This window comes from Serpula lacrymans, assembly GCF_000218685.1.
Source record: "Serpula lacrymans var. lacrymans S7.9 unplaced genomic scaffold SERLAscaffold_10, whole genome shotgun sequence".
In the NCBI taxonomy this organism is placed as follows: Eukaryota; Fungi; Basidiomycota; class Agaricomycetes; order Boletales; family Serpulaceae; genus Serpula; species Serpula lacrymans.
The window spans coordinates 1570727-1581542 of NW_006763299.1; the positions used below are offsets into that span (position 1 = coordinate 1570727).

At 43.6% G+C, this 10816-nt stretch overlaps 1 protein-coding gene across 1 annotated transcript; it reads right to left on the reverse strand.

Annotated features, from left to right (window-relative positions):
* Nucleotides 1-264: 264 nt before the first annotated feature.
* On the reverse strand, nt 265-5708 carry SERLADRAFT_416987 (glycoside hydrolase family 35 protein; the record flags this gene model as incomplete). Its single annotated transcript, XM_007321042.1, has 28 exons — nt 265-852; nt 912-941; nt 1008-1136; nt 1195-1377; nt 1434-1525; nt 1577-1593; nt 1655-1664; nt 1720-1952; nt 2006-2061; nt 2117-2183; nt 2238-2431; nt 2476-2539; nt 2594-2905; nt 2962-2979; nt 3036-3200; nt 3352-3502; nt 3562-3615; nt 3671-3742; nt 3869-3926; nt 3967-4073; nt 4128-4194; nt 4312-4417; nt 4555-4636; nt 4725-4826; nt 4934-5002; nt 5055-5141; nt 5202-5218; nt 5275-5708. The coding sequence occupies 28 exons, from the start codon at nt 5706-5708 to the stop codon at nt 610-612; spliced, it is 3219 nt and encodes a 1072-aa protein (XP_007321104.1).
* Nucleotides 5709-10816: the final 5108 nt, after the last annotated feature.

Sequence of the window (10816 nt, forward strand, 5' to 3'; positions counted from 1 at the left end):
GAGGACCTAGCGATGGAATTGGCGCACAAGCTACGCATTTCGATGCCAAAGAAAAAGGCCTTTGGCGGAGGTAAGAAGTGTAATTTTGAGCAGGGGTAGTGAAATTGACCGAGGTTCTCTTAGATATCTACTATAATAACGAGTGGAGCTGACCAGCTCAGGGGCCCTCTCTTCCGCTCAATTGTTCAGGCGTGATTTCTCGAAGGCGAATGCTATACTACAGATGATGCGACAGGACAGATAGTTGGTGTTTCCTTATGATTTGGTCCTGAACAAGAACTCTTCAAGGCGTCAGTTACAACGTCCTGTTCCACGAGTTGGGGTTAGGTAAATCATATATCAGTGATATGCTCATTCAGCGAAGCACAACAAAGCCCTTCAGTTTAATGATTGCAAGATTAAGTTACCTATAGATGCAAAGCATTGGTAGAACAATATTGTGAGCCCACTATTTTCCTACTTCGCACACTGATGTGTAGCAAACACCATCCAGTACAAGCCTTTGTACATATATTTCATACATATATTTCTAAATGTCAATGTGTATTACTACAGAGACGATCTGATAGTCGGTGTAATTCAAGTTGATATGTGAACTGAACATGGCAACTATAGACGTGTCGTACTGCATACACTGCAGATACCCTTCACTACATCGGTTGAACGTATTCGCCTTGAGGGCGTAGATGTTCCTGCTGGGCGTAATCGGGCGCAGAAACATAATCTGAGATTTGTAGTGCTGTAGTGAAAGTACCATCCAAAATCAAACCTATTCCTGCGATCGAGGATCCATTTTTGTCGAGGGACCACAGTGAAAGAGCGAGCTTGTTCGGCGACTCCCTTTGAAGTAGACTGCAAGATGGCACACAAATATGATTCAAGAACCCTTTTCTTAACGTAGAATAACTCACCCCGCAGGTAACACGAATACAGTTTGAGGACTAGGAAAACAAAAAAACAACCAAAGTAAGCGTCCTGTGCGAAACGTCATTCTTCAGATGGGTAACTTGCCCAAGATTGTTCACGTATTTCCCAAGTTGCCAACCGTTCAGGTAAATTTGCGCACGGAAATTTGAAGTGATGTCACTTGGAGTGATAGATAAACGGACAGGGACGTCCACGTCCATGGGTAAGGGCTATAATATAAACATAATTATTAGCCCAAATCAATGCAACAAATGGCTATGCACGAACCAAACTAAACGTAGTCCGATAGAAATTGATGCCGGCACTCTTCACGCCTCCTCCTGAAAGGGGTGTACCAGTTTGCCACGATTCATCAGGATAGCCAGGCAAATGGGCGCCAATTCTTTCGGCATACAATCCACCTTCATTAAGGTAACCGCGGAATGTATCTGGTGCATCTGCAGCCCCACCCTACATAGCGTGATGAAATCAAGGGTCCAAATGTAATTAGAAAAGAGCAGGCCTACATAGTTGCCCTGTAATTTCCAGTACTTGAAAGTACTGTTTCCACCGATGATAGCATAACCTCTAATACCCCGAGGTTCCTTTCCTGAATTGGCTGCACTCTAAAGTCAACAAGAGACCAAGGTGATGATCGAAAAGGACTCACTGCTAGTTTCTACAATGCTACGAAGTGAACAAGCATGAGACACCGATCAATTAGATTAGTCTACAAAGAACAACGTACCCCATATGGTCTGTCAACAACACTCAGTGAGCGATGGTTATTACAACATGCGTCGGAAAAAATACCTTGTATAACGACGAGGACGTTATCATCGCCTATGCGGAGGACATCGTTAGGTATCTGCCATATATCTGTGGTTTGGCTGATCGTCAAATTTCCTTGGTTCGAGCCAAGGAAGACCCCATTGATGAACGCTGAGTACCCGAAAGCATAACCACCCTGAACAGTTAAATTGAAAGCCGTTTCTTGTCCTGTGGCAGTAAAATGGCCACGGAAGATCAGGTTGCCGCCATAGAACCTAAATATCGCATGAATATATTTTAGAAAGCAGAAGAATATCCGAAAGCCTACCCGTATTGCTGCGAGTATAGTACATATTCACCAGCTAGAGGGGGGAGATTAGTGTACTAAGGAAACAGAAACTTCAGAGCTAAAGCTATTCAGACAGGTCACGAAACGAACATTGGTAGTAGTCAAGTCCGCCGTTACGAAGCTGGAGTCATCAAAGTCGGGGGATATTTCAGGTAAACTTGGTCAAGGTTAGCATTATACAAGCAGAATATAAAAAGGGGGTAAAACACACCTTCCGCTAACCTTCCATTCACCAAATTCAGGTAGTGTAACAGGTTGAGCGCCTTCTATTTTTGCTTGATAGGACCCATATGTTGTACGTGTCACGTCAACAATTTGGTTGTTCCAACGTATTTGCGACACCGCAGAAGGACAGAAAATTTCGACAATGGTAGTACCATTCAAATCACCTTGCTGAATGGGTATCTGAGTTCAGTACTTCGAAGAGCATATACGAAAAGAAAACGAACCAATGAAAGAGTATGTCTTGACAACTCTGCACTCCTCACGAGGTATGGCCCACCAACGAGCACTCTACATCATCAGTGCGTACATATTCTACAATGTCCCATCAAGTTAGATACTCACGTCTCATTTGTCCCAACACCAAAGTAGTTGCTAAATGCCCCGCTGCCTTCAATGAGTGGCGCGTGCCATTGCGCCGCACTTGCCTTGTCCATGATTAGCAACTTGACATCTTCGCCAATACCAACGACTGCAACTGGCATTGAAGCTACCAGGTTGTAGTTAAGCGTGAGCGTTCCATCGGTGTAGCTGGTCGAGATATGCGTGTCGGATGTGTTGATGATATTTACATCTGGCTCAGAAGCGAAACGGAAGGCAGTTTCACCGGTTTGACCGGACATGGAGTATAATATGATATAATCTGTGTTGTCGATACTAAAGCACAGACAAAGATGAAATGTGGTCAGGTTTTCTTTACACAGGTCACTTACGTCGTCCATGTCATGATTCTTTAAACAAGCCATAATTAGACACCATCAGCCTAAAAAGACAGGAAAGAACGTACTCTGTGGTGGAATATAAGATTCTCGTCCCAGAAATCCCAAAAACGTAATCAATAGCCAAGACTTTACTCTCATGACCATCGAGGACAAGGTTTCCTTGCACTGGAATGGTGAGTGAGCCGGAAGAAGTAGTAACGTTCAGCTTGGTCGTAGTTAAGGTAGTTGGTCTGTGGAACAAAGGTAGATCATTAGTAATAAACCCGAAGAGGTTCAGGACGCGAAAAGCGGCTCGTCAGATCGACTTTACGCTCCAACTGGTTTCCGAGATGTAACTCGGAGATACTGACCGCATATCAAAAATAGTAAATAATAACCCACATCGTGTCATTCTGCCTTATGATATAAAATGCTGCCCCCGAGTCGAGGTTCCTCAGTTCAGCTGTATGCACAGACGACGAAGATGTGAAGTTTGTTCCGTTTGCAATGAGAGTAGAACTAAGGAGGTCCCTCGAAACACGGAGGAAGAGTCCTACATTACATAAGGTCTCAGTATCTGTGAAGAAAAGTCAAGACGGAAGGATCAATCACCTTGTAACCTCATCTCATTCATCTTTGGCCCTGCGACACGGTTTTCGTTGATACCTAGGACCGAAACTCGTCGCACTGTATCTAATACTTTCGAATACAGAAAACTTACCAGCTCCATAGTCATAACTTGTATATACTGTTGGCTCGGCCGTTTGACCCCAGTTCGTACCACCAAAGAGTACTACATGAGACACAAAATCAGTCGACGAGAAGATAAAATAAAAGAATCAGGATATACTATATATACCTGCATAAGTAGACCAATTAGTTTAAATGTAAAAGTAAAGGAAAAGAAAAAAAAACTCACTAAGAATAGTAGCAGTCTGTGCGCTAGCATTCGAAAACCACAGCGAGAATATATTAGCCTTTATTGTTGTTGATATAACATCAGAGAAAGAAACGTACTATGTGTCTTTGTAGAACACGTCCTCTACGAGTGAGTATTTTGTTAGTTTTTACTTGCCCCGTACAGGAATATAAAATACCATATGCGGCGTTCGTCAAATCCATCGCTATGAGAAGGAATATTATAATGACAATGAGAGAGAAAGACGGGAGCGACTTACAGTACTTCTCATAGCCTGTTCCTCCTCGCGCGACTTGGCCCCAGCCTACGATGTATCCACCACCAAACTGAGTATGTAGTGGAAGGATATAACAAAAGGTGAACAGCACGAAGATATGGTAGGATGACGATGAGAGGTATATTATCAGATATGTATTTATATAGGTAAAGAAGAAAACAATTACCTCAGAAAGACACAAAGGATTGCTCCACGCAACCGCCTCATGGTCTGAATAGTATACTGTCTGTACTTCAGACCAACTGTTCTGACCCTGAGGGTAAGAATCACCGCTGTATGTAGATATTTGGAGGTAAGCAAGATAGTTGATGTTGAAAGCACGATGTGAATAGGAACACAAGATATTTGTGGTATACAGCAACGCACCAGGTTACTTTTAGACCAGATTCACAATAAAAGAAGCACGTACCAATAGATGTTAACGTGCGTTCCAGGTTCATCCGGGCTGAAATTTCCCGCTGCACCGCCGTGTTGATCGTTGAATGTGATAGCTGAAATAATTTCGCGTTAAAAATGAGCGAAGAAAAGACACAGATCAAAGATGAAAACAGCCTATGACGCAAAAGAAAAAGTACACACGGATTGTAATTCCATTGCCTCGATATGTGTCAATGATGGCCTGCATGTAAGGATCATTGTTCGGACCAACACTGTACTCATTCTCGGCTTGAACGAGTATGACTATATGCAGCGCAAAATGGATATGTATCAGTTTTAAATGAGTTCAAAATTGAATTAAATTTCATAGGTGAGCAGCTATAAGACTGATTATTCAACGTGAGACGCACTTGGCCCGCCTTCCGTGATCTGATTCCGTGCGATGATCTTGGCAATTGAATTCAGATACGGTGTCCAGGCTAGTTTTACCGGTGAAAAACACGTATGGGAATTATATAAAATTTTTTTTACCTTGCGTATAGTTTGGATTATTGTCCCTCAAAGAGCCGGCAATGTTCCCAGCCCAACCTGGAAAACCGCCTCCAGTCGTTTCGCCGTCTGTTCAAGATGCTTAGTCTGTTTATGCATGCATATATCGGGCTCCACAAACAGACATACTGATATATGGTCCAGGTCTATGCGACTCGATAAGCAGTGATGCATAGTGAATAGCCTCTCAGTATACACGCACCGAGCAATCATCCACAAGCCCGCTTTTTTTGCCTCGTCAATGAACATCTGCACGTCCCTATATGTACCCTGTTCCCAGTCACCCTTTCCACCTCCAGTATCGGGTGTGGGGTAATGAAGAGCCCAATGCACATAGAATGATACGGTATTGAAACCATTGGCTTTGATCTTCTGAAACAAGTCTGCCCAGAGGTTGGGATTGGGCACACGCCAGGGATGTATCTCTGCTGACAGAATGAACGTGCGCTGGGAGAGGATCGAAAGTGAATAAGGGTCCCAAGTTACTGCATCCGTTAAACCTGTGGAGTTCCTGCGAAAAAGAGGTTCAGAGTTGATATTGGAAAGTGTTGTGCTGTCGACATATGCATATACTGGTACGTTGGTCACGGTGGATAACACCCAGAGAAATAGTACAGTGAGAACACGCAAAAACATGATTTGCTCACAGCAACTTTGTCTGACTCTATCACGACTTAATATATGGACGTGGCTATTCTGAAGCAAGGTACGCGGCCGTACTCCAGGGGTTCCAGCATGAGCAGGTGATTCTGCGGTACCACGAAGGAGCTTCGAGCTCGATCCTAGCGGGCCGCCCGACCGTCGGGGACCGTCAAATTGAGCTAAAGATGAGAAAGGCGGAGAAATGCTCAAAGTAAAACATATGCGAAGATTATGGAGAGATATGAGAGCGGGACTTGGAAGATGGAAACGCATGGTTGATTGGTGGTTAATGTAAATAGTAGGCACAATGGCAATGAATTAAAGATTTTGCGTTGACGTCGAAAACGTCATCATGAAGGTCCTCGCGTGTACGGCACCTTGGAAGGGGAATCCCAACATGATAGAACATAATTCATTAATTGGCTTTCCCTTGTTGGCCTGCAGGTCTGCAAGTATGGTACTCGGAATCGCGCACCATTTGGTAGAATGGTAAGTAGGGATCTGACTGCCGACCGGATTCAGCCGCACTGTCTGCTCAGGCGCGAGTTATTCAAGTTGTCCCTCGCAAGAGCGTGGGGTTAGCCCTGCGTTACAATATCGCAGCGGCGCTCCAAGCGCGCCAGTCCCCGACTCTGATTCTGAGCAACCAAAGACATTCAGGGAATGGATTCATTTCAAGTTACGACTGCATTCAAGTTGATGTCTAAGTAATAGTATCAAGAAGTTACAGACATGTTAACAGAATCGAACAGATAGTTGCTTTAACCGACAGCTTAGTAAGTCAAACATCCACAACAGCCTCAACCCCAGTCGGAAACGACAATATTTAGGCCGATAGAAAATGATTGTCACCGAATATATCATTCTGTATCTATCTAAATACCAGAATGACCCTTTCAATCCTTGAAATATTATTGTCAGCTATTGTAGAATATTTACACTAAATATATTGTTTTGAATCATTGTCTTTCTTTGATTTCAGGACCATTCAGACTCAAAACAATTGAAAGCGAAAGCTATTGATTTATTGGGAAGCATCAAAAACAAATGAAAACGGAATACAATGATATTTGCTGAACCAAAATGATTATGCCTTTGCATTGAGTTTCTAGAATCAAAATAGTATAATATTAGTACTAGCAGACCAATAAAATATTGTGGTACTCACCATAATAGCAGCATCTGAAGCATATTTCTAAAATAAGGGTTAGCAAATATACAGAGAATATGAGAAACAACCTTACCCGTTGCAAATCCTCCAGGAGGTCCTTGTAGAAGATGTTGAAGTCCACCTTGTGTCTAGTGGGATGATCTTGAGCCCCATTTCTAGTCCACAAGTTCCTGCAGACCTGCAGAAGAGTCAGTTAAATTTAATAAAACTAAGTGAAACTACAATAGATGTTAGTTTAAGGTGATCTCTAATAAATGTAATGTAACATACCTCAGCCGCTGCCCGAGAGGCTATAGAAACGACTGAGGTATTCCTATACTAAACCCCCTACTACTTATAGTCGGAGGTGCTACTCGCTACAGTATAATGACTCCTAGGAGTACAATGGTTACTCCATGGAGTGGTGGCTATGCTCCATGGAGAACAATGGCTGCTTTGGCAGAGACCGGGTTTATCCGGTTTTGTCACTCCCACTCGAGTGCAACCGTAGTCCCATAGCTTTAGAGAATTTCCAGTGTTTTTCATGAGTGAGGGGTTTAGTGAGAATGTCTGCAACCATATCTCCTGTAGGAACATATCTGATTACTGCCTCTCCCTTTGATACTAAGTCATCTTGGATAAAATGATATTTCCGTTGAATGTGTTTTGTGCGAGCACGGAACTGTGGATCTCGTGTAAGAATGATAGCTGCTTGATTGTCACAGTGCAATGTTGTAGGTCCATTTTGAGCATGTCCAATTTCTTCAAAAAATGTCCGAAGCCATACAAGGTGTTGTCCAGCATTGCTCAATCCAATGTACTCTGACTCCGTGGAGGATAAAGCTACCATGCTTTGTCTTTTGCTTGTCCAGGAGATTGCTCCTCGGATGGTGATAAAGACAAACCCTGATGTTGATCGAGACGTGTCTGGGTCTCCAGACCAATCTGCATCTGAATATCCATAGAAATCCATGTCCATGGAGACATCTGTGCCATCATATCGTGGTTCCATGTCCCTGGTTGCTTTCAGATATCGGAGGACACATTTTGCAGCTTCCCAGTGATGGCTCCTTGGAGCTGAGCTATGCCTGCTTAGTATTCCAACAACGTAGGCAATGCCTGGGCGGGTTCCGAGCATGGCATACATGAGGGAGCCTACAATTGAGAGGTATGACACTTGACGCCCTTCAATATGCATCTCGTGTTGCACAATATCTTCCCCTGGAGCATTTGCAAGGAGTTTTGATCCATGGGCCATTGGTGTCCATACTGGTTTGCAGTTTTTCATTCCAGTACGCTCCAGGACTGTGTCAATGTATTGGCGTTGCAATAGGGATTGTAACAACCAAGAGTTATTTACTCTGGCGCACACAGGAACACACTATAAAGAAGATGATGGGGAGTGGTTACCCCCTAGGCTGCAGTGAGTTAGTTGTGCTAGACAACAGGAGGACTCGCTGAGTCCTTCCCCATGTATTGCTCTTGTATATATACTAAAATACATGAGGTACTGTACAGTTGTAAATAAAGTTCAAAGTCCAATGTCTAGCATGTGACCGGTCACATAATGAGTCTAGACACTGGTCAGGTGATGTGTCACATGACTGGTCATGTGACTTGGAAAATAAAAGTAGAAGTACAAAAGTGAAGCATAAGTAGGTGCTGGTATGTTAATTGTAACAGGGATATTGTTTTGTTTGAACGATCACGTTGGATTTCTATTCTGAGGATGTATTTTGCTTCTCCAAGGTCCTGCATTTTGAATATGGATTCGAGTTTGGCTTTTGTGATATCCATGAATTTTCGGGATGAAGCTCCTAGGAGGAGGTCATCTACATAGACAACAACAAAGCATATTTGTTTGTTGTCCTGGAATACATAGAGACATATTTCTGCATTTAGTCTTGTGAAACCAAGCTCCTGGAGCTTGCGATCAAAAGTTTTGTTCCATGTACGACCAGCTTGTTTTAACCTGTAGATGGATTTCTTCAATCTTCAGCAGTATCCAGGTTGGATAGGAACACACCCTGGAGGAAGCATGTACAGTTCTTCTTCAAGTTCTCCAGATAAGCTGTGGATACGTCCATTTGATCAAGTTCTAGGTCGTACTTTGCTGCCAGGGCTAGAATAATTCGGATTGACTCTAAGTTTGCAACCGGAGCAAAAATCTCCTGGTAATCAATCCCCTCCCTTTGAGTAAAACCTCGTGCAACAATCCGGAGTTTGTATCTCTCAATGTTTCCGTTTTGATGAAACTTGATCCGGAACACAGGTTTTGATGTGATGGGTTTTACTCCCTTCAGAAGTAGAACAGTGTCATATACTGCATTAGTATTGAGACTGAGGAGTTCCTCCTCCAAGGCAGACTTCCATAATTCTCCATCCGGATGTGATAAGGCTTCCTTTAGTGTCCTTGGAAGGTCTGTGTTAGATGGACCGGTACTTGCTATTCCAGCAAAGAATGTCTCCTCTGTATCAGATGTTTCTTCATGAACCTCAGGAGTGTTAGGTTTCTCCATGGAGTTGTTATGCTGCTCTTTTCGAGACTGTTCCTCATCTAGAGTCCTTTGATAATCTCGGTTTTTGTCTGCAGGACGGGTCTGGCGACTGCTTCTGCGTACTCCTAGGACTTCAGCAGGCACAACTGCTCTTTTAGGAACTTGTGCAGGTACTCCAGGGAGTAGACACATTTGTGTATTTATTGCCCCACTCACTCCTGAAGGTGTTGGATCACTCCTCAGAGGTGTTGGATGACTCCTTCGAGGTGTTGTATGCCTTCCAGAAGCTGATCCAATGGACAGGCTGTCTAGCTGTATTCGGACTTTTTCCACATCAGCTGGCTGTATGTTGAGGGGCTGTCCTCCCACTGACTGTAACTCTACTTTGGCTTTCAGTTCTGAAGATGGCCAGTGTTCAGGTCTTGGTTGTAGAGACTGTTGTGGAGGGTGTCTTAGCTGATCAGGTGCTCCCACTGCTCTCGGAACGTCTCCACGGAGGTATTGCCCCACTGCTTTCGGAACATCTTCATGCTGATATGGTTCCATTGCTTGTGGAACATCTCCTTGGAGATGTGGTTCCATTTGCAATTCATTTGGATCTCGGATCCAAGGGTCAGGATCATCCTCCTCCAATGTTTTTTGGTCTGGATAGTGAGCATTCTCTGGAATGAGTCCCTCCCACTGATCTGTGCTAGTGTCTGTGTTCCAGGGAGCAGTGTCATCCTTTTGTACCTTTCCGGATTCATTGAATATGACATGCCGACTGGAAAACACAGTCCATTTTTCAGTGTCTAGGAGTTTGTAGGCTTGCTTTCCATGTGTGTAGCCAATCATTATGGCTTTGCGCCCCTTGGAGTAAAACTTCCCTTGCCTTTTGTCTTTCGGAATCAAGGCATATGTTTGGCATCCGAAAGGGCAAAACAAAGTTGGATCAACTCTCCTTTTAAACAGTATTTCATATGGGGTCTTTCCATGGAGTCCTGATGCTGGGCTGCGTGCTGTGATATATGCAGCTGTTTGCATGGCATCTACCCAAAATGATTTTGGGAGCTTGGAATCATAGAGCATAGTGGTTGCTAATGTAGCCAATGTCTGATTCATGCGTTCTGCAATGCCATTTTGTTCCGGAGTATCTGCAGCTGTAGTTTCTTGGATGACACCATCTCCTCGGAGTTGATTTTTGAATGCATTGCCAGTATATTCTCCTCCCCCATCGCTCCGGAGGAATTCTGTGTATAGTGGAGTGAAGTTTTCTTCTCCCAAATGAGTCCAGAAGAATGTTTGGACATCTTCTTTCCATTGCTTGTATCGTTCCAGTGCTTCACTTGTATGTTTTAGGAAATATATCCATGGAAATTTGGAGAAATCATCTACAATGATAATCCAGTACCGAAAACCCTCCCTGGAAGTTGGTTTGATTGGTCCTCCAACATCTGTGTGCACAATTTGTATGG